General features: G+C 40.0%; 1 protein-coding gene across 1 annotated transcript in view; it reads right to left on the bottom strand.

Moving 5' to 3' along the window:
* Positions 1 to 1,507: 1,507 nt before the first annotated feature.
* The window catches only part of PAN2 (poly(A) specific ribonuclease subunit PAN2), a 36,107-nt gene continuing 10,482 nt past the window's right edge, over positions 1,508 to 27,132 (bottom strand). Inside the window, exons 8-26 of the mRNA XM_089680212.1 lie at positions 26,635 to 26,731; positions 25,952 to 26,062; positions 24,162 to 24,281; positions 22,054 to 22,182; positions 20,608 to 20,810; positions 19,714 to 19,862; positions 17,367 to 17,473; positions 15,980 to 16,078; positions 15,758 to 15,828; positions 15,458 to 15,608; positions 13,687 to 13,830; positions 13,096 to 13,155; positions 12,901 to 12,991; positions 11,922 to 12,079; positions 11,426 to 11,569; positions 11,157 to 11,336; positions 9,779 to 9,872; positions 5,421 to 5,618; positions 1,508 to 1,690 (exon numbers count right to left, since the gene is read on the bottom strand). Of these exons, the coding sequence (XP_089536338.1) occupies positions 1,656 to 1,690; positions 5,421 to 5,618; positions 9,779 to 9,872; positions 11,157 to 11,336; positions 11,426 to 11,569; positions 11,922 to 12,079; positions 12,901 to 12,991; positions 13,096 to 13,155; positions 13,687 to 13,830; positions 15,458 to 15,608; positions 15,758 to 15,828; positions 15,980 to 16,078; positions 17,367 to 17,473; positions 19,714 to 19,862; positions 20,608 to 20,810; positions 22,054 to 22,182; positions 24,162 to 24,281; positions 25,952 to 26,062; positions 26,635 to 26,731 (2,341 nt within the window). The 3' untranslated portion in view covers positions 1,508 to 1,655. The remainder of the gene's footprint in view (positions 1,691 to 5,420; positions 5,619 to 9,778; positions 9,873 to 11,156; positions 11,337 to 11,425; positions 11,570 to 11,921; positions 12,080 to 12,900; positions 12,992 to 13,095; positions 13,156 to 13,686; positions 13,831 to 15,457; positions 15,609 to 15,757; positions 15,829 to 15,979; positions 16,079 to 17,366; positions 17,474 to 19,713; positions 19,863 to 20,607; positions 20,811 to 22,053; positions 22,183 to 24,161; positions 24,282 to 25,951; positions 26,063 to 26,634; positions 26,732 to 27,132) is intronic.

The raw sequence follows: 27,132 nt of genomic DNA, 5'->3' as shown, positions 1-27,132 counted from the left end.
CGGCACGTGTGCCCCTTACCCAGGTATGCAAATCATATGATTTATAGAGCACAGCCCTTCCGCCCTGTAGCAGTAGTTCTACTATAGGGCAGCAGGAAAAGCGGTTAACATTTTCACTTGACAAATATTGGTGTTTACTGGATTCTGAGAACTTTGTTACAATTGCTACTTTTCAGGGCTGGTGTGGGGGAGGGATATTGGGCAAACAGAGTCCTTTAGAATTGTGTCCCTATCTCTATTACATGGACACACCGACCACTTTGTTACACCTTACTAAGGTTTTTTTTTTTGCAGAAAATCTGTTCATTGGGAACAGACAGGCTGTGCTTCCAGCACATCCAGAAAAACTGACCAGGCTGGGAGGGGTGTGCTTTCATGGCCAGTCAGTTTGAAATGGGAAAACAGGAGGGTAATACAAGAACAGGATACTTTTTAACACAAGTACATCATACAGACATCTGGAATATGAAATGTTGGGAGTAATATTCTTTAAAGGCTACTGCATTTTTGCAAAACGAAACAAAAAAAAAAAAAACAAACACCACTTCTTAAATTATGCATTTATTTCCTGCATGAAAATTCAAGACATGGGATAAAGCAAGGAAGAATGGAGGATAAGCAATCCAAAAACAGTCTTCTTTATATCACACTGCCTTGATCAGCCTTGTTGTGAGGTATACATCTGGAAATCTCAGATAAAATTTCAGTTTCCACAGTGCCTAATGGTCTAGCCAAAGCGGAGCTAGAAATTCTGGCTTTTTTTTTTTAATATATAAAAGAGGACACAGACAGTGCTGCCCAGAATGATGCACTCTTGGTCTAAATGTTACAATTAGTAAATATGCACATTGTCTGCCTGCAGAGCTTTCCAAGGCTTTGATGGGGATGATTGGGAGGAATTGTGGAGGCAGTCTTTACATTTTTAATTTCCACCAAAGATCAGATCTACATATTTTTACATGGGTTTTAGCAAGCTTTATATGTTCTAACGTATATTCCAATACACACATTGCCAAATGCTGTTGGTGTCCCCAGATCTTTTGAATGTTATTTGGAGCTGTTGTCCAGCTATTCAGCCTTTTTCTTGATGCGATAGACTTTGCTTCCAGCCTCACCCCTAGCCTACTTTGTAGTATCAGACATTTTTTTTCTGGTCCACATTCCTTCACATTAGGGGGAGGGAAAAAAAAAAAAAACACAAAAAAAAAAAAAAAAAGACACAAACAAACACCACACACCTATCCCCTTTACAAGCCTGGAAAGCCTTAGGACTAACTGAATTTATAGTAAGCTACTTCTACCATGATGGATAACCACTTCAAAATTCAATAAAAAGGTTTAGACAACCGAATTGTCCAATGATCCTGTCAATTTTTCCTTAGTCTCCCTAGACTAGGGAGGGGTGATGTATTTTGGAGAACACACACACACACACACACACACACACACACACACACACACACACACACACACACTTTTGCAATACATAAAAAAAAAGGGCACAAGATTTTGGATTCACTTTTATTAAAACATGATGTGCTTGCGTTCACAGAACGGCTTCACAATTCATTACAAATAAAAAACAGTAAAAATAGTATATGGAAAGTAATTTCCACTTTACCAAATTCATAAAAAGAAAGAATTAAAAAAGGACATTAAAGTCCCACCATAGCAGAATACACTGGCGCATCTGTGGATAAAACAAAAATTGGAGATGGGTTAGGTACAAAGTCACATAAAATTGGTATCTAATGGCAAAAAAAAAAATTAAAAAAAAAAATTGCTAACTAAAGCTGCACATCATAGAAACACATCAAAAAGATACAATTACTACTAAAACAAAAACATCCTTCTATAATTACAGTACCAAGCTTGTGACAATACACGTTAGTTAAAGAAACATGCAGGGGTCTAGACTTTGTTAATAAGGTGTCCACCCTGGATAAACCCACCTCTGTAAAACTACCTCATTTTTTTTTTAGTTAAATCAATTAGCATCACTTAGGTCCAGGTTAAGGACAGCAGCACTGCAATTAGGAGTGGTAAATCTTCTATCCCTATTGTTAGAGCTTGCACACTATCATTGCTCAAAATATCCTGTTAAACAACTTTAAAGTGTATGTAAACTCTTCTTATTTGCTCAATTTTGTTCTGTTGGTTATAACAAAAAAAAAAAGAAAAAAAAAAGAAAAAAAAAAAAAAAAAAAAGTGTATTCAAAATACCTATGATTCCTGGCAGACTCATCAGCTTTTAACAGAGGGGTGTGGTTCTGTAGTCCTCATGGCTAAGAACAATGCTAAGAAAAAGTTGTTCTGTAGTCCCAAACTGAGGTGACAAGCTGCCACAGTACAGCAAGTACTGTCACTCTAGGATAGACACGTTACTGGCAGGATTACCAAGGGAAAAAAGTGAAGTGCAACTGACCCATCCAAGACCCAGTAAGCTAAACTATATTCTATTCTTATTCTTGGGTTTAGATATGCTTTACCTAATCGTTCTATGGCTTTGAGAGCACTGAAAGTAGTGTGGCTTGGTTGGCACACCTTACTTTGCATGATTGGGTTGCAGTTCCAATATCTTGCATGTGGGTACAGAGTACTTAACAGGCTTAAATTACAATCAGGGCCAGCAACAGCTGTTTCCACTCACCATACCCGACTTGTGGTCTCCAGCCCACAACACAAGGGTCCTTCCATGTAGATAAAGTCAGCAACCCGGTGAGGATGAATACAAATTCTCTTTAATTTCATCCAAACACTACACTTGTTCCAACCAGAGCCATCACAAATGCATTTCAGCCTATCAAGGCCTTACTCAACTATGAGTAAGGCCTTGATAGGCTGAAATACATTAGTGACGGCTCTGATTGGAGCAAGGGTGCTCCATGGACTAAAGAGAAAATGTTATTCATTGTCATCTGTTGGTGACTTTATCTACATGTAAGGACTCTTAAGTACCTTATGCTTGTCAATTGCTATACTTGGCCATGTAGCATATACAGCAAGGACAAGCGCAAAATGAATGTGCAGAACAACCTTGTTTGTTTGAGAGCTGCAGAAAAGGGACCGATTTCACCAGCAGACTTTTTTCATAGGAACAAAAGTTACAGATCATGCTACTTGAATTGCCATGGTTATGGATATTCTTATCCATGAAAAAGTGGATATGCATAAGGGCTCGTTCACACTAGGCTGTTTTGCCAACGCTTGCCAAACGCCCCTATAGCGTTTGGCAAGCGTTGGTCCGGTGTTTGCGGAGCGTTTTTAACGCTCGGCATATGCGGTTTAGCGGCGGTTGCTAGGCGTTTGCCGAGCGTTAATAACGCCCCACAAATGCCTATAATGCATTTGAGTGGTGTTACCGCTCCGCAAACTCCCCGCAACCGCGTCGCAACCGCACCGCAAACGCCGGCCGTTTGCGGAGCGGCACCATAGACGAGAATAGGAGGCTTTAAAGCCTCCTGACTCGACCAGAGGCGTCCGTTTTGCCGCGACGCAAACGCTCCTGTTAGAACAGCACCATGTGCTGTAATGTGCAGAGTTGGCAGAGGCGTTTGGGAAGCAGTAAAAACGCTTCCCAAACGTCTCTCTGCCGCCTGCACACAAGGCTAGTGTGAACGTAGCCTTAAAAAGAAAAAAAAAAAACAAAAAAAAAAAAAACACTGGACAACTAATTCATCACAACAAACTGGAAAAGTTGGTAAACTACAATATAACATTTTTGTATTTGGGTTTAGGAATGCTTTAATAAGAAAAACTCAGATCTTTAAATTACAACACTGTCATAACTGCAATTACTTTGGGAATATACTAGATAAAAAACAGGTTTGTATGGAGTGTGAAGCTGGAACTGCATCTGCTAAATTACCCAATTCCACAGTCTACAGCCCCACAGTTTATAATCTTTACTTCTCCTAGCAGTGCAGCCCAACAGTTGGGCAAACATGGTAAGGACCCATGGGATAACCTCCCAAACTGGCACCCTGGACTGTAGTTAAAAGAGGTGGTTGTCCCAAAGTATAAAAGTCAGTCAACAGATTTAAAAAACACGCACACACATCACAAACAGATGTCCACAGGTCTGTGTGAGAAACATACGAACATTACATCAAACATTGCAATTTAGCCAGGAGACTGACATGACCTAATCACGGAAAGCAGCACTTAATGCAGAGCTGTGGATTGCAGCTTATTGTACCTCAAAAGGTTTTCAGCTGCCCAGTAAGCCTGATAGCGAATCAACTACACCTGAATCTAAACTTCTGCAATTCATTAGAATATAAATTCTGGTGGTTTGAAGGGGCCCACAGCTCTGAGGAGGACCAGACCCTTCAGGCTAGATTTCTTGCTTATAATGTTGGAGAGCTAAGAATTATATTCCAATTTTATGCAATTCATCGCCCTTTTATTATAAAAGTATGTGAATACTTTATATTTATAACTGGTTTAGGAATGTTTATGGATCTAGGTTTTGGGCTTGTGATGAACTGTATTCATCTTGGGTTAACTATGACTGGCTTAGAGAGGTCTTAAGAAGACAAAATGTAAATATTTGGCAAAGTCATGGTGAAATACCCAAACTCTGAATAAAAGGATCTCACTACTCAGGTATCAAACGCCTACAATACAATAATAACTTTTGATGTAGGGGCTAAAGATTCAGAGAGTTTAATGCATGCAATGAATAAAGATGTGGCAAACTCTTGTATTTACATTGGCCTTGCTCGCCAAAACAATTAATATGGTCCATAGTTCCCTGCACCCCCCCCCCCGGTTGCATGTATATTAAAAAAAATGCATTCCAGCCTGGCCTCCTATAGTGTAGGCAAGTGCTGAATACTATGGCTGTGCCTTCCATAGAAATCTCTTCCCACTATCTGGGATAGGAATCTGGATTGTAACATTGCTCTTCCATGTATCCATCCACAAAAGAATGTAAAATTAAATGTAAGATGATCAGACTAATAAAAACTACACTAACATTGAAAGTAGGAACTGAATGCTTGCTTACAGCACACTCTCAAACTGGCGATTTTGGAGTCTTGGAGCAGCTGCAGATCATTGTGTTGAAATATAATTAAACACTAAACTACACTTTAAATATTTTTTTTCTACAAAAATTGTTCTATTACTGCCTGAAGTCTATAAGCTGTGCTTTGCTAAAGCCTAGGAGCTCAGTTTGAAGCAAGTTTGAGAAACACTGGCATACAAGACTGCAAAGGATCAGCACAAGATACTTTAAAATTACATCATAAAAGTTTTTAGCCAGTCTTTCACAAAGCAGTCAAGGAAGAAATTTTATAGAAAATGTCAGTTAAAGAAAGCAGCAGTAGGTTAATCGGTCAAGTGAGGGAAAGGGCAAGTCACTGAAGTGATGTCATCACTGGGGTCAGGGTCAAGAAGAATCACGCTGACTTTACTTTTTGGGCTGTTTTGGCTCTCTGGTTCCGGAACCTTCCAGTCCATCTTCCGACCCTTTTCATAAAGAGTCTTTAGGACTTTCCGAAAATTATCTGGCTCTGTTCCATTTCGACTTAGCTCCAAGTATTTGCGATAAAGCTGTAGAGCGGTTCGTGCGTCCTCAATACTATCATGTGTCTCTCCTTGGATCTTGAGGTCTATAAAACAAACTATGCATTAGCTTGATCCAAAAGAGACCTTTACAAAGGTTTAAAAAAAAAGTATAAAAACCAGGTTTACAATTTTTAGAGTAGCTATATGGAAATGTCCTAACATTGTGGAATGGGGGGGGGTTGTTTGGGAACAAACACTAGAATAAAGCATCAGAAAACACATTTGTATATTCAGTATTTTCTGAATGTCAAATCAGAAAGCATTTAGCCACTTTAGCACTTAAACCCCATTCCAGGCCAACTTTTCAGCACTGTTGCACTCGGAATTACCATTGTGTGGTCCCGCAATACTGTACCCATATGAAATTTTTATCATTTGAGACAGAGCTTTCTTGTGGTGGTATTTAATCACCACTGGGTTTTTAAAAAGACTGAAAACACACACACCCCTTTCTCCTTACTTCTGTTAGACAATTTTGCTAATTTTATTGTTCATTGGTGGGCAGTGATGAGGTGGAACTGATGATCAGTGCCATAATTATCAATGCAAACAAAGCGCTGTCAGGATTTCCATGACAGCGATGAGGAAAGGAAAGGCAGATAACCAGCATGTCTTTACATGTCAATAGCATGCGAGAAGCTGTGTCCAAACACAGCTTAACCTCTTGCCGTCCGCCTGCTGTTTATAAACGGCAGGGCGGTGGCAGTCCAGGGTCGGGTTGCCGTCCATAAACGGCACCCGCCTTTTCTAGCTGTGCGCGCTCCCTGGGAGCGCGCACCACCGTGATCCGGTGCCTGCTGTGTCCTCCGGACACAGTGAAACACCGATCGTCGGACGGGACCTCTGTACGAGGTCCCGATCATGTGATCACGGATTGGCGAATCAGTGATCACATGCAAAGTAGTAAGCAAGATGTCACTTGTGACATCATCGCTTACTATGTGTGAAATCTGTGAATGATCACAGAGGTCACATGGTACAAGGCTATTCACAACAGCCTTGTACCATGTGACAAGCTGTGACCACTCACAGCTCACTCAGTAATTCTCAATGACTGCAAGAATGCAGACAGAGAGAAAGAGAAATGATTGCTTTTACATCCTATATGGGTGTAAGAGAGAAAGAGAAATGATTGCTTTTACATCCTATATGGGTGTAAAAGCAATCAGTGTAAAAAAAAAAAAAATCTTCATCACCCTCCACAAGTAGTACAGTGTCACCATGGTGACAGTGTACTGCTAGGGTGACCGTATGTAAAAATATAAAAATAAAAAAAAATAAAATAAAATGTAAAAAAATAGTTTAAAAATTATAATTTTTGGTTATAAACTAATTTGGATTTTTTTTTTTTACTAAAAAAAATAACGGAATAAATTTTGGCTAAGATTTATGATGAAATATTTGCAAAATTTTATTTAAAAAAAAAAAAACTTTCAAAATTTTGAACTTTTTCATTTACATAGTAAAAAAAATAAAAATCCCAGCGGTGAATAAATATCACCAAAATAAAGCTTTATCGGTCTCAAAAAAAAGGTAAAAAATTCATATGGGTACAGTATTGCATGACCGCGCAATTGTCATTCAAAGTGTGATAGCGCTGAAAGCTAAAAATTGCCCTGGACAGGAAGGGGTAGAAGTGTCCGGACAGGAAGTGGTTAAGGGCTACAGCAGTCCAGAGTGCACCTGATCCACACCCCATCTTTTGGGGTATAGAGTGGAATTTAAGTGGTTAAAGTGCAAGTAAACCCCAACAATTAACTTATTTGATCCCTGTTGGTCTGGGAAATAGTCTTGTTAAAATACTTTCTTGGGGAAGAAAAAAAAAAAAAAAAAAAGTTTGATCTACTCATAAATACAGAGCTGCTGTCTTGTGTACAATGCTGCTTAAAGATTGTATTTAGCCAAGCCAAGTTCTCATCCCAGGACTATAGAACTATAAATACATAATCACACAGATTTTCTGCATCTGTTTAACATTTTACCTTTACAAATCACAATAATTTGCCACACAACATAGAAGTATGCTCAGTACTGTCTACATTACATATTTATGTAAGCACTGCACATTTCTAAGCAGTAATGGTGGACCTGGTTGTCTGGCTTCCATCATTAACCTAGAAAATGCAAGCAACAAGTGGAGTCAGAATTCCTGATCTGCATACTTGTTCAAAGTCATTTTGACAGACAGGCAACCAGCCTTCTTAGGATTCTTTGAGTTGTGAGGTGTTCTGGAATTGAGACCCTCCCCATGGGCCCGGTACGCTGTCACCAGCTGTACATTTCCACAAGTGTGAATATAAGGTGAAAGTTTTTCCCCCCCATTTTTCTCCTTTAGATTTCCACCTTTTTCTCTCATGATCTACAGTGGGTACTTTTTGGCAATTAGTGTTACAATAATAATCATGTTATGCAAAATTTAAGCAAACTGTTTATGAATGGGGAAAAAAAAAAAAAAAAAAAAAAAAAAAAAGAAGTTTCTCCCTAACCACTTCCAGACCGGACACTTTTACCCCCTTCCTGACTAGGGCAATTTTCAGCTTTCAGCGCTATCACGCTTTGAATGACAATTGCGCGGTCATGCAACACTGTACCCAAATGAATTTACCATTTTTTTTGAGACAGATAAAGCTTTATTTTGGTGGTATTTATTCACCGCTGGGATTTTTATTTTTTTTGCTATGTAAATGAAAGTCCAAAAATTTTGAAAAAAAGTGTTTATAAAATTTTGCAAATAAATAATATTTCATCATAAATCTTTGCCAAAATTTATTCTGTTATCTTTTTAGTAAAAAAAAAAAAAAAAAAAAAAAGTCAAATTAGTTTAACCAAAAATTATAATTTTTAAACATTTTTTGCATTTTTATTTGTATTTTTTTTTTTACATACTGTCACCCTAGCAGTACAGTGTCACCATGGTGACACTGTACTACTTGTGGGGGGTGATGAGGATTTTTTTTTTTTTTTACACACACACACACACACACACACGATGTAAAAGCAATCATTTCTCTTTCTCTCTGTGTGCATTCCTGCACTGATTGAGAAGTACTGAGTGAGCTGTGATTGGTCACAGCTGGTCACATGGTACAAGCCTGTTGTGAATAGGCTTGTACCATGTGACCTGATCATTCACAGATTTCACACGTAGTAAGCAATGATGTCACAAGTGACATCTTGCTTACTACTTTGCATGTGATCACTGATTGGCCAATCAGTGATCACATGATCGGGACCTCGTACAGAGGTCCCGTCCGACGATCGGTGTTCCACTGTGTCCGGAGGACACAGCGGGCACCGGATCGCGGTGCTGCGCGCTCCCAGGGAGCACGCACAAGCAGGGTGCGGGGAGGCCGTTTATAGACGGCCACCCAACCCTGCACTGCCACCGTCCGGCCGTTTATATGCAACAGCCGGTCGGGAAGTGGTTAATTATATAAAAAAAAAAAAAGAAAAAAAAAAAAAAAAGGAGTGTACATGTGGTTTCAGCAGCTTTATATTGAGATCCTAGGTCTTCATGAAGCGAGTCAACCAATTTACAAATCTCTCTCAAGAACATATGTATGGCTAAGATATTTACATGATTTTACATTTTAATGGATTTGGTGTATGTTAAAGTGAAATTTGATGCTGTGTTTTGTCTGCATCATACCTTTGGAGGTATATACAAAGTGCCAATCTGCAATTCTTGTATACATATTTAAAAATAGGGATGATACCTCCCAAGGCCCAAGATGTTTAGTACCCATCCCGCACATTTTAACTGGCATGACTCTTAGGAGGGCACAGCAATTGCAGCATCCATATTCCAAGTACAAATCAGTATAGAAGCAAACCAGCTATAAAAACACGCCCTCAATGGACAGTCTTAAAATATAGCTATACAAGCTTTGATTATAGAAAAGGAGACCGAGAATAAAATACAGCAGCACCTGTCACTGAACACTCCTGTATAAAACTTGTAGTAATGAGCATAGCCACTCCATACAGAAGTGTATTAATTCTGACCACCAAAAAGACAGTAAAGTTTTGAGTAAAATGTCAGACTGAAACCCTAATTTGTTATTCATATCCCGGGGGCTCCAATTTAAAGATTTTCTTACTGTGGTTTCCAGATCAGAGATCCAGATATGCCACCCACCCCCCATCCATGGTAGCTGCAGGTGGATGTGGGCATTTAGGGGCAGAACCCAAGAGCAAGGCTTACCAAGGAAATACCATGCCAAGTATCGAAGAGAGATCATTCTTTTGCGTGGTATGTGAAACAAATATACGGTATCAATCACCTGATCTTTTGGCACCTGCAGAGAAGCAAAAAAGTACCTTTAGTGCATGTCACCTGCCATCTATACAACTCTAGTAAAACACAGGCTATGACAGCTCAGAGGTTTACCTCTCAAAGGGAACCTTATTACTATTATTATATCTAGTAAACAAGGAATGTTAAAAAAAAAAAAAAAAAAAAAACACCCCACACACCACCACAACACACACTTCGCTTAAAGCAGAAATTCTCTTGTCAACACTGATCATTTCTACATATGCTGCTAGCATTAGCAAACCAATAGGAAAGTATCTTTTAAACTTATTTCTTGGATTTTCTTCCTGGTTTCCAGGCCTAGCAAAATGTCATACATCCCAGGAGTCTTCAGGAGGGGTTCGAGGGGTTCTGAGGCAAGTAAAATTCTGCTGCCTGTATGCCTGAGCTAAGAGCAGATAGATTCCGGGAAGTAAATCCTACATGTATTATTTGGATTACAAGATGGCCATGGCCTGAAATGCTAGTTTTTTGGGGTTTTTTTTTTTTTTTTAAAGAGACTTCTCAGCAACAAAGCATTGAGACATGGATGGATGGAGTGTTATTGGTTTGTGGCACTCAGATGCATTGTAGTTCCACTTTAATGAGCTTTTAAGCAGCTCATATGCTGCTGTTTAGTAGCAAGTAAAGTGTAGCTGCCAGACATGATTGAAGGGTTCTTGCAGAAACTACACAATCCTGCTACATAACAGCAGCTGTCTGAAGTGCTCTTCCCTGGTTTACTTTTGGAGGCAAGGTGTAAGAAGTCGTCGGAGCATTAGGCGGGGTCAATAGTGATAATGGGATGTCTCTATGAAACATAATATAGTCATTTGGTGTTTGATGCTGGATGATGGTTACTGATGGGGGAATTCAAAAGCCAGCGTGGTCACTGGTCCACAGGAACACAGCACTGTTGGCAGGTTGACAAGGATTGTTTTCAGATCAGATCTGCGCAGTATGACTGGGCATTTTACTATGAGGGGGTTGTACGTGGTAGAGTTATATATGGATCTTTGCTTCGTGAAGCTACCAATCCAATGAAGGCTCATGAGGCAGCGCCAAACTTTACTTTCAAAAAAGTAAAGATTTGTAAGCAGGTTCAGCTGCCTAGATCTTTGGATGTACTGATTAATGTGGTTTTTCATCAACCAGAACCATGCTACCCCCCATAATTATAGGTTTAGTTCGTATTACCCATGTTTGGAATCAGTATAATTTAAAACTCAGTAGCCCAAAGTTTTGGCCCAACCAACCATTCTATCCATACAGTTTAAAAAAGCTATACCATCAGATTTATCACTCGAAAATCTTTCTGAAGACCATGACCCACAAACTTGACTCCTACATCGATGAGGAACCTTAATTTAAGATATGTGGATTTAAGTGTTGTTAAATGTTTGGATGAGATCTTGGCATCCAAGTCACCAGGTTTAATTCCAGAGTATTGCGTCAGGTAATCGACCACCTGCAAGAGAACAGACTCACTTAATGCACTAGTATGCAGCGATAACACAAGTCTTTCATGCTCATAGAAAGAGCACATAATACACAGACCTGTTCCTGGGTGGAGATGTAGTCATCTATGAAAGGAATACCCTCATTAGGCCCTTGTCCCCTTACACATGTAATTCGAGCCACTGACATCTGACTTGGTTTTATAGTAGACTTTGTCCCATCACTTCGAAGCTCAGCTTCTTCCTAAGAAAAAAAAAAAAAAAAAAGAAATTTATACACAAAACAAGAATAACTTATGTTTGTATGGGTGAAAATGTTCTGGATTAAAAGTGCTAATCAGGAAGGCTGTGATCCCTGTATGCATCTCAAAAGTTTAAGCAAGTGCTAGGAGTATACTTCATACAGAAGAGATTTTTGATCCTGGTAACTTCAGATACATTTCTGGCTGTCAATAGCTCAAGTGTCACTCTAGTGACTGTTTCTTCAGCATAGGATGATGAACCTACAGAATCTACTAAACTGGCAATCAGATTTCAAAACCACCAAACACTTCGTAATGCTAGCAATTATTTGATGTTAAAATGCTGCAAGTTACCTGATTGAGTGTAACAAACTCTGCATCCAGCCCAACTAGCTCTCCTGCCTGTGGCATCTCATTCAGCAGCAATGGAATGAACGTGGCATGGCACTTTCGTTGTTTCCGGGCAAGAGAAGCTTCTGCCAACAACACACTGGCTTCGATTGGGTTCTTAACTGCAGACAAGCATAACCGCACAGGTCACTGTCTAGGATGCTAAATGGTTGATTAAGATTAGGTTCCTACCAATATCACAGTGGCACATGTAGGATATTTCAGAACATAAAACCAGGCTACATTGCTGTCTCAAAAGATTAACTGGGCAAGTTAATGGTTTCTATTGATCAAAGACCTGTTTGAATTCATACGGAACAGTTTTATGATGATATTTGCAGTGTCTCAACCAGGGTTCCTTTAGCAATTCGCAATTTCTGCCTCTCAGATAAGTTTCCACTGACACTAATCTTTTCATAAATTTATAGTTAGGACTTCAGAGAATGTCGTGCTGTGAAGTGGCTCTGCAGCTTACAGATGTATTTGCGAATGTGTGCAAACTAAACCCGTGTTTTTAACGGGAACTTTTAGAAAGGACAATTCTGTTTATTGCAGACTGGCAAGTTGAGCTGGGAATTTGTTTGAAAATTCTCTTTATTGCTTTCTGTAAGTGGGTAACTCTTTCCATTAACCACAATTGTAAGGAGTATTCTTCCCACTGACCATCACACTAATGTATCAGGAGTTGTAGATATAGTAATTTTTAGTAGGGGTCTCGAGACCAGAAAGTTATTTCAAGAATACATCGGTATTGAAAAGATTGAGAAACGCTGCTGTATTGCATCAATCTGTGATATAAATGTGACTCCAGATAATTACCTTTATACTATAGGTCTTCTACTTCTAAAATGGTAAGTAAAAGAAATCCAAAACAATAAAAACATGATTAAACATTTAAAAAAGAACATTTTTCAGGATAACAGCAAAAATGGACTCCTCTTACTTGTCAGGTGGTATTTGGAATTTAGGTTCCTCTTGGTATAAAATAAAATGGCAGGAACTTTCCAATTCATATCAAACTGGACAGCCTCGCACTGAGAGCAGAAACAAACAAAAAAATATTTAATAGTATTTGCACACATACATGGAGGGGGTTATTAGACAGATTCAAAAAAAGGTCTGTATACCACTAGCATACCTTATCAACAGGTTCAATAAGGAAATCATTTAACAAATACCACTGCTGATGTGTCACGCCCTAAAAAATAAATAAAAAATAGGGTTGACAGTTGGTAAAGTGCATGAATCATACAAAAACACTATTTTGCATTTTGAAACCATGAAAAGAAATTTGGAAGAGAATAAGGAAAATAAAACAAAAATAAGTGGATTCCTAGTGCAAAACAAGGCACTTGAAGCCAACTTCATGTACATGGCGTCCAAGGTAGGGAAATACAGTATTCAGTCTCTGCAAAGTAAAGGTCTTAGTAGATTATTTCCCCCCCCCCCCCTCAGGCCAAGCAGGGGACCCCAGAAGAGGATCAGGGCTGCTCTGTGGAAAATTGACTTTGTAACAAAATTTACAATTACTTAGCTTCTTAAAGCAGAAATAAAAAAATGTTAGGAGGTAGAGCTTTGCGTGTCTCTCCTTTACAAAAGATATATTTTAGAGACATTTTCTTTTGCATCTGTACCTTTGAACAGACCCTAAGAAATTTACCACATAGCTTTCATATCAGGGATTGTTTTTCACAATCTATGTCATACCTAACCAAGCGAGAACACTCACTTCTTTTCTTTGGTGATAAGTCTCTCCTACTTTAATATGGGCTACCAAGCTGCCACCAGTACGAGGATCTAAGATGTGGACAACAGTTGCCATAAGGTCATATATGTTTGTGGCTTCATCTTTGTCATCCTCTGGCTGATTTGGCTGTAGGACACAAAAAAAAAAAAAAAAAAAAAAAAAAAAAAAAAGTTGTTTAAAGAATTTATCATGCTAAAAAAAAAAATTAGAGAAGTCACAGAAGGCAAAATACAAGCAAATTAAAAAAGTCAGCTGTTACCAAGCTGCTCCCTGATAAAATATACCTTTGTCTTAAATGCCTCCTTGGTGATGTCACTATGTTGCTTACCATTTTCCTTTCCGGTGGCGAATGACAAAGAAGCAAAGCCCTTTCCTTCTACCACAGTGACACATTGTAGAACAAAATCATCTACTAGGAGACAATGTGCAATACTGGGGATTAGTCATTTGCTCCTTTGCCTTTTTTTGCCCACAGCTTTTAGAGTTCAATTTTTCTTTAATGACCCCTGATCCATTTAAAGTGTGTTGGTGAAATATTACCTGCCTAACAGTGGCACGTAAGTTTCAGATAAACACTTTACCCCTTGGTGTCTGTTGCCATGTTCTGTAAGGTGGGTCCCTGTTGCACATAAGCAATGAGCTGGTGTCCAGTGCTTTTTGGAACTTTATTAAATAGCATATGGGACCGTATTAATAACAGTTCCAAAACATTTAGTTATGATCCAGCAAGTATGCTTGTAGCATTAGACAAGTATTACTTTAACCGCTTCCCGATCTACTGCTACAGGGTGACGACAGGTGCGGGGGGGGGAGAAAAAAAAAAAAAAAACCCACCACACATTGATTTTGCATTTCTGCAGCTGTCAACCACCGGGTCCCGGCTGGTGATTACCAAGGATCTCTGATGGGGAGGAAGACTGCTTTGTTCACCAACAGTCCTCCCTGTCGGCTTGGGCACACTGCTCTAGATGGCTGTGCTTGCAGTGAAGCACCTTGCTGCCCAATGCCATTAGTACAGTGTGTTTTTTTAGCACTGATCACTGTATTGGTGTCACTGGAGATGTCAGTGACACCAAGTTACTTCCCCCCCAGTGTCATAATGCCCGCCACAGTCCTGCTATAAGTCACTGATCGCTGCCATTACTATTGAAAAAAAGTGATCAAAATACCACCAAAAGAAAGCTCAATTCATGGAAAAAAACAAAAACGTAAAATTTAATTTGGGTGCAGCGTTGCAGGATGGCGCAATTGTCAGTTACAGTAATGCAGCGTCCAAATGCAAAAAATGGCCTGTCAGGAAGGGGGGAGGGGGAGGGGGGGTAAAATTCTCAGGAGGGCAAGTGGTTAAGGAAAGAAGACTTGGGGTTTTATTTAGTTTGTTCTCTTTAGAAACACCCTCAAGAGAGTAATTCAAAGACAAAACCACTACTAAAGATGTCATAATCTTCTAACGTCTAGGAGGAGAATATGACTTTGCTTCGGGCCAGTTTCACACTGCTGCACTGCAGTTTGCCCACAGCACAGCTGTACCTCTGGTTTTCTTGAGGATAACTTGCAGTTTCCCATCGACTTATTAGATCGTGCATTTTCTGAAACCGTACCAAAAGACCTGCAAAGCTGCATCTTTGGTGTGCTTTCAGAAAATGAGCGAAGTAACAAATTGCATGTTAACCACACGAAAACTGCTTACACCTGCGCAGACAAACCACACCGCAGCCCTGTGCAACTGACCTTACTAATTTCTAGCTCTTACCTCCTCATTATCTTCACAATTTAGAACCTCAAGTTCTTTGTTTTTGGACAACTTCATCTTCAGAGAGTACGGCACCCATACGTTGCGAAGTTCCTCCACTGAAGGCAACAGTGGTGGAGGAGGGGCAGTCTCAGGAATATTGAATGCATTCCTAACAAGAAAAAAAGTGAACTATATGAATGTGACAGCATGTGTACCCACATCATTTAAGGATTATACAAGAATTTGTAAAAAAAAAAAAAAAAAAAAAAAAAAAAATTATATTATGTGGCCTTTATGAAAGTCAATGTAGGTTCTTACCATTCTCCTGGGCTTTCATTTGGAATTGAAAAAGATGGCTCTATTTTCCTCAGCGACTTTTTGAAAGCATACTGCAAAAACAAATAAAATTCAAAATACTTTTTGTAAAGATGGTGGCAAAGCTGGCATATGATAAACCTACCTATCCATATACAGTATTTCTATAATGTAGGGTTTACAGAAACATTCTGGCTGCATATTTAGGAAAGTCATCAACTATACCTCTGCCTGAGTCTTCCAGAATTCTGCCTCCTTTGTGCTGTTAACTTCACAGTTGATAACAAGCACATCAGGAAGACAACGAATATTGCGGGTTTGTACCTGTGAGAAGAACAAACATCTGCTTAGAAGCTGTCTGGGATAAGGACTGAATCCACCAATCAAGTGGGCTCCAAACACTACTTAACATACAATCCATGCTGAAGGACCAGAAGCGAGATGTAATAGTAAGTGGTTGTTTTCCAATGTTTTCCTCACATGACACATCGAGCTGGAAACTAAGAACAGTTTTGGGCTTCCCTGCCCTTCTACATTTCTTGATCAGCCATAACATTAGGACTACCCACCATAACCCCTCGAGACATGGACTCTACTAGACCTCTGAAGGCATGCTGTGGTATCTAGCACCAAGTTCTCATTAGCAGATCCTTTAGGTCCTGCAAGTTGTGAGGTGAGGCCTCCATGCATCAGACTTGTTTTACCAGCATATCCCACAGATGCTTGAAGAAATTGAAATATGGAGAACTTGGAGGCCAAATCAACCCCTTGAATGCATGTTACTCAACTCACATGCCAAAAATAAATAAAAAGTTACATTAAAGACAACTGATCCTGGAAATCTCAGGCAGCTGCCACAAAAGTAGGTAAAGTCAAGCCTACCATTTTGAAAAGCTACTGAGGGCAATGTATCCCAAAAATTAATCTAAGTATAGGGCGAGGAACAGGGGAGGACTGACAACTCATGGGGCCCCTGGGCAATAGGGGATCATGGGGCCCGTGTCTTTGCCCAAACTCAAAGCCTATTAAAAAAAAAAAAAAAAAAGTACCAGGGGCATCTCATGGGGCCCCCTACTGACCCCAGGCCCTCGGGCAGTGCCAGACTTTCCAAATGGTCAGTCTGCCTCTGGTGAGGAAGGAATTTGTGCTGTAAAAAAAGGTCCAGTTATTGAGTGAATGCTCAGTCTCTTGCCATGCATTTGCTGTGGCTGTAATGTGCCCCATGACCTTGACTGATTTCCTGGCAGGAACGTTCGTTTGCTCCCTGTAAAAAAGGGCCACAAAACACTCCTGCATGGATAACCATATCAGCCATTGAAAACTAAGTTTTTAATCCACTGTACCACCCACAACATGCACTGGACATTGAAATACGGGAAGAAACCCCCCCCCCCCACACACAAAACAACTGACAGTTATGAAAAGTCCCTTAGATGACAGCTACCAGTATAGCCAAGGAACAGGTAAGCCTTCACAGATACACATCTGTATTCCCCTTTCACCAAGAAACTACTTAGATCACTTCATCATGGAAAAGCAATTTTTTTTCTAGCATTCTAATAGTTTATTCTTCTCCAGATGAAATACAGAGCTGCACCATTCAATAACTTACTGTAGGCTGGTACTTCTCACAATTTTCACACCATGCTTGAGTATTCTGCTCCAGACAGATACTTCTCCTAAGGATCTCTACAAACTCGTAGTCTGGTGGATCTTTACCTGGAATTAACAAAAATGTAAAAGTATGATGGCTCAGTTTTATTCACGGTGGATACTACGGACTTTACCAAACATAATACAAGGACCGACAAAGACATTGGTATCACAGAGCATTACTGAGAACACAGCAGAAGCTGCACATTCACTACATATTTCATTTAAAGCTGAAACGCCAGCCTTACCTTCAGTCCTGCATAGCTGTACAGGCTCCTAAAAAATTGCTTGCTGCAGCTTCTGATGTACACTGATAAGCTCAACATATGCACTGAAATAAAAGTCAGATATAGCCTGCCTCATTCCTGGCTGGATGAGGCTTTGCATCTAGCCATTTCCTCTCCAGCCTGACTGTCTGACCTTCCCCTTGCATTCATTGGATTTCAGGCTCAGCGTTACATGCGGTTGTTACCTAGGGGGATTTGCATGCCCTCTTCCATACTGACACATGCCCATGAAAGCATTGGATATTTGCATAAATATAGGTAGATTAATCTTCAGCTTTAAAATGAAGGTTTGACTCTTGTTCCCGAGCATTTGAAAGGGTGATCTTACATTCGCAGGCAGAGTGTCATTCTTTGCCTATAGATTGGGGTTCTTTATGATCACCAGGAGTAGTGCAGTGGTCAGCGACTTATAGCAGGACTGAGATAGTGTGGCAGACATTTTTACAATAATTGACACTTTGTGGGAACCAGTGACAATACAGTGCTAAAAATATACACTGTCATTAATGACACTGGGAAGGGGTTAAACATCTAGGGTGATCAAAAGGGATAATTGTGTGCCTAGCTAGGGTTTGTGTGTGCACTGTTTATACTAGGCAAACGGCTAAGATTTTATTTTCTGAATAAAACCTAGCAGATCGCTGTTGACTTAACACAATCAAAGCTGTGTTATGTCAGTGTCCTTGGCAATCAGCGGGTGCCAGCGCTCATCTTTTGGCCAGCACCTGTTAATTGACTTCTGCGGTGTCCAATCACAGCAGAAGCAGCACTCTGGCAGCAGGCGGGCATCCACCTGTGGCGGAAGTGCAAAATTATATTTATATATGCGATTTTGCACAGAACGTCCACCCTGTAGCATTAAATCTGCTATAGAGTGTAGGTAAAGTTATAAAGGCCCACTTAAAATATATTTCAGGTAACTGTATGGTAATACATAAAAAAAAATCATATTCAGTAAAATCCTTTCATGCAGAAGTAGGAATTACAAAGGTTTGGACAATTATACATTCAGTGGGGTTTCCCTGCTGCTCCTTGGAAAGACCTGAAAAAAAAGTACCCTGCTACATAAGTAGCCCACCCCCTTCCCAATTCTTATATGTGCTGAAACCACATACACCGAAGCACATGCACAAGATCTGGGTATGAATGATAGCCAACTCTGAAAAAACAAACATTGGCATAAACAGTGAAATAGTCGCTAAAGGACATACATATCACACCTGAACAGTCTAGTGGTGTACTGAAACTTCAAAATGCACTTTGCCAAAAACAAATGCGCATTTTAAAAATGAAATTTTTTTGGGGGGAAAACACAATATATTTGTAAAACATGAAAGAGCATGTTGCAGAGCATAGATACCCAACACGTCCCACTTTAAAATTGTGTGCGCTTGTGGAATGGCGTGAAACTGCGGTACTTAAAATATCCATTGGCGAGGCTTTAACTTTACACTGCTAACCAGTAGAAATTTTTAGAGTAGATCTAGTGCAAGAATTATTGCTCTTACGTGGGGGGGGGGGGGGGGGGCCCCCACTATTTTTTTTTTTCTTAAAAAGCCCAGAAGTGACATTGCTCCGGTCCTCCAAGGGCATAGAGGTGAGTAGAGGCCATCTTTCCTTCACTCAACTCTATGCCCAGCACCAGCATCGTTCAATGGTTTCTCAGGCAAGGCTGAGAACTACTGAGCGGCGGGGTTTTTTCGGCACCTGTAATCAGTACTTCTCATTTCGGCCAAAACGTTTCGGCCACCAAAATTTCGGTGCATCCCTAGAACAGTTTTTGCTTTCTTCTCACTACAGAATTATAGGGGAGGCTGGCTGCTAACATGGTCAGTGATTCTGCACTGAAAAGAACACCTTGATAGAAACAGAGTCAAATCAAGCTCTATCATAGGCTGTTCTCTGAGGTAGTAAGCCAAACACTGGACATGAGCTCTTTGTGAATTTTTAAAAAAAAAAAAAAAAGTGTAGGTGTCTGAAAGATTACTGCTCCTGATATCCAAGAGATGTTATACTCACGATTACTGTTGACTTCAGGGTATGACAAGGTAAAGAGTAGGGTTGTGGAAAGGCGCACGGTTTCCTTGCCGCATCTGCACATGCTACAGTTCTCCACTTCACATCCAAACAGCTGTCCAATCACAGAGCCCCCTGTGGATGCAAACATGCTGGGGGGGGGGGGGGAAAGAAAAATAGGGGTTCAATGCCAGCAACAGCATACTAAAAATATGAAACTCCCTAAAGAATCTGTAAAAAGTACAATCCTGTCACCAAACTAGATAATCTATTAATCTTAAATCTATTACATTTCCCAGTTATCTGAATAATTTTTGTAAATCCTTCAGTGTAAACAACTGAGCAAAATAGGTTTCCAGACACATAGGTGTCCAGCATGGTAAGAGAAGAGGCAATCTGAACAATTATTGTGCAGTAATATTAGTCAATTCCAAGAATATTAAAATGAATAAATGGAGTATACCTAGGTTGCCATTTCTAAGGATGCATTTTCAGCATATGAGGCATTAACTTTCCAAGGTCTCAATAACCTTTTACTTATTTATCAGTAGAATGGCAAAGTCTGTAAGATTGTGTCCATTACCTCCTATTAGGTTTCAAAATGCAGCAATTAACAAAAAACATCTGCATGCTTTTAAGTGCAGATGTACTGATCTGCTTGCCATCCATGGCAACTTAGACATTTCTCATACTAGTTTAAAAAATAAATTAAAAAGTAATTTTCTAGCACTGGTTTTTTTACTAAGCATCTGAACATTATGTATTTTCTGAAAGCAGAGGCCCTGGAGGCATCTGTAAAGCCACTGATCACTTTAACATAAAAGCACATCGCTGCCTGGAGGGGGGGGGACAAAAAACAAAACCAAAACAAAGACCCAACACACACACTTATTATACCTGGCACTTCCAATACCACGATAAGCCTGTGGGCCTTCTAGCTCTTGTGTCTCTTGGTGAAGTTGAGTCAGAAGGAAGCGGCACCAGCTTTGAATCAGACGGCCAAGATTGACCTTTCCAGTTGCCTCATCTGAATCGGCCAAAATAAGTCCCAGTGCTGCTGCTTCAGGAATGGTTCGGAAAGCTCTCAAGAAGTTACTGGCCTTACAAAATAATGTAAAAACATAAGATTATGGTGGAACACACACAAGGTATTACAAGCACCATTACAGGGACTCCAGACATTATGCCTTATGAATGTGAAAGCTTACACTGAGCCATTTGTCTCAATATGTTCTCCAGAGCCAGTGGCTCTGGCACTTGGGACTATTAAAATAAATTGAAATGTTCATTATAGATAATGCATGAACCCACTACATAAATTTGACTCTACATTCTTCTGTGTTGTGCTAAGGCTGGGAAGATACCTCAATTGCAATGCTTACTTCAGGGAATCTTTAAAGAAGTCGGCTTCATAAAAACAGCCCAGGGTATCAGGTGTGATATTCTAGGAATCATAAGTCCCTGGATACTTCGGAATATAAAATGTAGCCACTGCGAAAGCACCAATTTAGGTATCAACTCATACAATAGATCAGGGTTCAGCCTCATAGTATTAAGAACGAGCAATTGCAGGTATTCACAGCAGGGCTATGGCTGCAAAATGTGGCAAATACGAAGGAAAATGAATTAAAAGCATAAAGATCCTTGTTTGTTGCACCCCCAATCATGCAACAGCTTTGACAGCTCTCACTTGTGGTAAATGGACCTCTGTTCATTGCTAGGATGAATAGAGGTTCCTACAAAAAACAGTCAGCTCAGGTACTCAAGAAACCTGCAGTTATTCATTTATAAAGGACAGAGGTCCACTTGCAGACAACTACGGTCAAAGTTGGTGCAGACAATAGATCTTAATTCCTGTAAAAAGGGTAGTGTAGCAGAAGCCCTTTGTGTAGAAACATTGTAGATTGGCAACTTGGGTGGTACACAATACAGACAGACATTCTTCAGCACTACAAAACAAAAATGTTACACTTTTTATAGTAAAAAATGTGATTTTCCTTCAGATAGGACACACACACACACACACACACACACACACGACAAAATGTACCATTAAAAAAAAACCCCACACACCACATTTCACACACTCTGCTACATAAGAGGTTTCATCCTGCTGACAAATGGTAAGAATTGTAAAACAGAGTAAATGCAACTGAAACCAGCTCCGTACAGCATACACATTTGAGTTCCTGAAGAGCAACTTCCAATACATTACACTGATCAGCAACAAAGCAACCAGTGAGTTTATCAAGTATCTATTCACCGACAGACAGGTAGCAGCAGTTTGTTGAAAACTTCCCAAGTCTCTAGAATTTGCTTATATCCCCACGGTAATATACATACTTGGCAAGGATCACCACGTGACAAATCCAGCATGTGGAACAAGAATCCCAATTCACAGCTTAGGCAAAACTCCTTTTGACATAGATGGTTCTGTACAAGGCATCGAACTGGCTCCATCAAATACATCACCTGGGGAGAAAAGAGAATACAAACGCTGAGCCCTTGTTCACTGATGTGGTGTGGAATTCACAGCGTATTCCACACCACATTAGAATCACACCCTGTTCATGCGAATTGCTGCGGGTGTGTATATTAAGACCCTGAAAGCAGTTTGCAAAAACATGGTGTAATGTGCAGAATCTGATCGCATAGGTGTGAATACCCATGTCATCAGATTCTAGTGTGGACCCCAAAAAGGGTCCTGCACCTTTTTGGTGCAATTAGAGCCATAAAATACATACATACATGTTCTATGACAAACTGGAACAACCATAACAGAACAGAGTCAGGGCCTTCAACTCTACCAGCCTATCATATGGAATGCCATTTTAACAAGTCACACCTTCAGCGATGTAAATCAATATGGTTTAAAACAAAAACACACGTTTGGAACCCTGGCTCACACTGCCCAAAATCCTAAGTAATAAAATATCTGACACTCTTTCGGAACCCCTTTCTGACCAGAGCTAGCACAGGATTCTTTGCCAGTTACTCAAGGGTGTAATTTGAATATATTTGGCTATGGTTCATCACAAAGCCTATTTCTACATTTAAAGAGGTATATTTACAAAAGAAGGCATTAAGATTCTAAAGTAACATTCCCACATGGCCATAGAGCAGGGCTTTACAAATTTGGTTTGAACCTATCAGCCAGCTAAGAGTTGGGAGACAGGATTTTTGTGTAGTGAGAGTTGTCAGTGACCAGAGCAAGGCATCTTTTGGGCGACAAGCTTCATTTGACGCCATTTGTCACGTGCCAATCACACCATTGGAAAAAATGTCATCTGAACTTGCTCTGTGCAATCACAGCGATTCTGCCACGATCCCAAGATGCCCAGGTATGAATTGAGCCACCCTGGTTCATACATATGCAATTCTGGATCAGTTTTCAAACTCAGATTTGCATGACAGGCTATATATTATACGTTCCTATTGAGGAGGTTCACACAGATGTGATCCACATGCATTGCATTTCGAGTTCCAATAGGAAAAAGGGTCCTGTGCAAGTTTATAGCAGTGCATTCCAGATTTGCAAGTGATAGAGGAGAGTGGCATGCGGAGACAAGTGTTCACATAAGAATGCTATAGACAGGAGTTTTTGCATTGAAGTCAATAAGGGTGCAGTTTTTTGCATTAAAGTCAAATAGGAGGCAGTGTGTGAACCGGGACGCACTTTCTAATTTGCCATCGTGACTTAGGATTTGTCAAGCCCTGGCCTAGGGCATTTTTTGCTAGCACAGGAGCATGTTTAAAGCTTTACATTACTTAAACAGGAAAGGGGGAGCGTGCCGAATCAGTAAAGGGGTTTAGCCTACCCTTCTCCCCATTCTTAGAATTGCAGCTTTTTTTAAAGGCCATCATGTAACCAGTCTGTTTCAAACAGGAGTTCATTATAAACCTAAAATGCATTATGCCTACAAAATTGGCTTCTTATTTGCCTAGGTCCTCGCTTCATTTTAATTATTCACGATTCTATATTCTCCGTCTATACCTTAACTGGCAACAAACACCCCTTTGACACTACCAGCAGAATGGGTGCATGACATGCTGCAGTTTAAGGGCTATGCCCAAGCAAGAGAAATTCAAGCAAAAACCTCCCTCTGCCCATATAGACAGTATGCACCAAAGATGAAGCCCTCACATCAATGCATTTCCAGCCCGATAAGCCGGAGACCATGTGACTGAGTGCCTGGGATTTTGTTAAAAAAAAAAAAAAAAAAAAAAAAAAAAAAGGAGGGAGGAGATTGTCTCAGATTGCTACTTTATGTCAAACAATCACCCTCAATTCTTGGCTTATTGTGTAAAGTACTAAACATATATTAAGCTTGTCAAGTGCCGCTTCCCTACTCCCAATCAGACATGACTGCACCTGTGTGCAGCACAACAGGCAACACTTGTGACCAGTCAGCCAGCATCGCCTACACACAGCGAGACAGGCCCCTACTTACCTGAATCATGCAGTTGCAGTAGGCGTTGGGAATATGAGGCTCAAGGCCAGCAAACAAGGTTTTATTGTAGTGTTTAAAATCAAAGTCTTCTAGTCCAAGTTTGGAATATTTTATGGTTACCTGTAACAAAACAGAAAAAAAAAAAAACCCCATCGTGAATCATGGATTTTCTCAGCTAATCTAAAAATTAAATTTTACTTTGCAAAACATATGAAAAAAAAATAACTCTTGAAGGTTAGAATATCCTATTCCTGCAGGATGTGGAAAAAGATAACATTTCTGGAGGACTATTACAGCACATCTTCCTGCTTCCTATGACGACACTTTGGACATCTGCAGAAGAGAATCTCAAAATTATAGATTTTTACCATTTATGCTCTTAACTGCAGAACGAACGAACGAACGAACACACACTCTACTCTTGCTAGACTGCAAGTTAGTAAAAAGATGGCTGGTATCACCCCCAAAATTCCTATAGGCAACAGACACTTTCTGATCTCCTTTTCAAAAGAAATTTGCTCTTCTACCCCATTGTGGCTGAGGTGTTTGTGCCCTAATGGCCAGACTAATATTTTAAGTAGCTACAAAGGGTTTAAGCACAGTGTAGCATTTCACATCTCTCTACCCATTGGCAATAAGGGCCAGAATGAAAAATCTATGGTAGGCTTATTTCAGTAGGGCTTCAGCTTGTATGAGAGCTAGTGTGAACAGCAAGCCTTTACAAAGCATTTGCAGCTTTCACCTAGCTTTGCTGAAGCGTTTAAAGCTACTGTTCAACTCCAGCCCTAATGGTGTGCTAACAGTCACTACAAGATGAGGTATCAGCACTACTAGAAGCTTTTTGAAAGCCTGCTATAATACATACACTTTAAAGGCTTAAAACAAAGCTGCTCAAAGCTTGCCAAAAGCTTTGCAGACGTTCGCTGAAAATTTTCATACGTTTTCTGTCCACACTACTCATATACAAGCTGAATCCTGTGTGAAACGTACTGTACAGTCTTTATACAACATTGCTTTATTAAGTGATTGCTGTGAATGGTCACACATTCAGCTTGCACTGACTTCACTTTGTCCATGGCCATGAGTAGCATTACAGTTACAGGAAATATACAGTGACTTCCACCTGTCAATACCATCTACTGCAACTAAGCTGGTAGTGCATACAGGCATGCAATGTGAGAAAAGCACAAAAACTATAGTACCTCTAGTGAAGTGGTCTTTATTGGACCAGGCTATAGAAATAGAATTAGTTCATTTGAGCTGGAGTGTCCGGGTACAATTGTAACCCGACAGCTGCTGCCTATTAACTGCACGAATTCACATATTGCGCACTCGGGGGGGGGGGGGGTGCCACCAACCTAAGCCATCCACACATTCCTGCAGAAATAGCCACAAGAGGTAAAATACCACTTTGACATCTTTCCTCTTTAGCAGATTTGCTGGGGGAATATGGCTGGTATACAGCCCATGGCAAAACAAACTTAGCTTGTTACAACCATGCCTAACTAGTAGAGAGACCTCTGTACCCCAAGCCCTGGAGCAGCAGCAAAGGCACAACAGGAATCAAGCTTGATTCTACTCGAGGTCTGGCAATCCTACAAGTACTCAACATTTCACAGTACATAAAATTTTTTTACAACCAATATATTTCTAAAATTTGCAATCTGTGTTAATATGGCTATATATGCAGCATGGGAAAAGAGACTGCTTTAGTAAATTGGTTACTATGGTATCAATACATCTCAAGAAAAGCACAGAAGAGAACAGAGGATGATAATTGGCTACTGGACCTTCCGGTACTTTTTGGGCACCATGTAGAGGTGAGGCTCTTCCTCGCGTCCTATTGGCGATTCAGGAACTTGGTTAAAGGTATCAAAATCGTTTTCCAGTTGATAGGGCACCTAAACAAAAAAAGGCACATAAGAGAAGTTAAATTATATCGGCTTCTTTATTAGTGTGTCAAGATAACCCTAGCCACATAAAACAAATATAGCAAGCATCTGCAGTGGCTAGCTTGCCACAGCTGCCTAGAAAATGTATGAGCAAACAAGAGAACAGCCGAGTATTACATGGAGAATGACACACACGATATCCTGTAGTAGACAAACACACACACACACACACGATATCCTGTAGTAGATGGGGAAATAATGCAGTCATGCATGGGGACATGTTGCAGGAGACAATGAGAGACTGAACATGTTACAAGAGACTGCTGGAAAAATCACTGCCATTACAGCATCTTTACAAGTCCATTCACCCTATAAAAAAAAAAAAAAAAAAAAAAAAAAAAGGCGCCCCACACACCAATACTCGCATCAAATTGCTATACATCTCTCTCCGGAAGACCAAATTATGAAAACAGTCCAAGGAAAATTGAAAAATTCATTTTTTTTTCTCTGCAAAACACTTATGCAGTTTTTATACGACTACCACATAAAGCAAAGAATACAGAACGTAAAAAAAGGCAGACCTGATTCCGGAGCTTTGTTCTAGGATTGGGAGAGTAGCCAATGAACCCAACTTGCTTCATTGTGCGCAGTATCTCTTGATCTACAGGGGGAGCGCGACTGAAGAAGAGACAATGGTCAGTAAATGTGGAGAAGAGATACGATTGAAGAGAAATCTGTGTGTGAAGGGTAACAGCTCAAGCTCAACCACATCTGTTGTCAGACCACACAGCTTAATAGTTTTCAGTATTTAAAAGCATGTTCCTGCAAACATCCACCCCACACACGCTTGGACAGACAACTTGACCTTTTTACCTATATGGAAGTGTATAGGAAATTGATTACTACACTTGTGTATTAGATACATCCATTCAGGATAGGGATACAAGAGTAGGCAATACAAAAATATGTTGCAGCTCAGTTGACAGCTAACAGATCTAGCTACCCACACAATTTTTTTTTTTTTTTTTATTTAGTATAGGGAGAAACCTTCTTAAACAGAAAGCAGTTTTACATCTTGA

The sequence above is a fragment of the Staurois parvus genome, unplaced genomic scaffold (genome assembly GCF_062004578.1).
Source record: "Staurois parvus isolate SC_StPar_1 unplaced genomic scaffold, SC_StPar_1.0 ptg000017l, whole genome shotgun sequence".
In the NCBI taxonomy this organism is placed as follows: domain Eukaryota; kingdom Metazoa; phylum Chordata; class Amphibia; order Anura; family Ranidae; genus Staurois; species Staurois parvus.
Note: the sequence above shows the minus strand (reverse complement) of the source record. Positions and strands in the feature narration are given on the sequence as shown.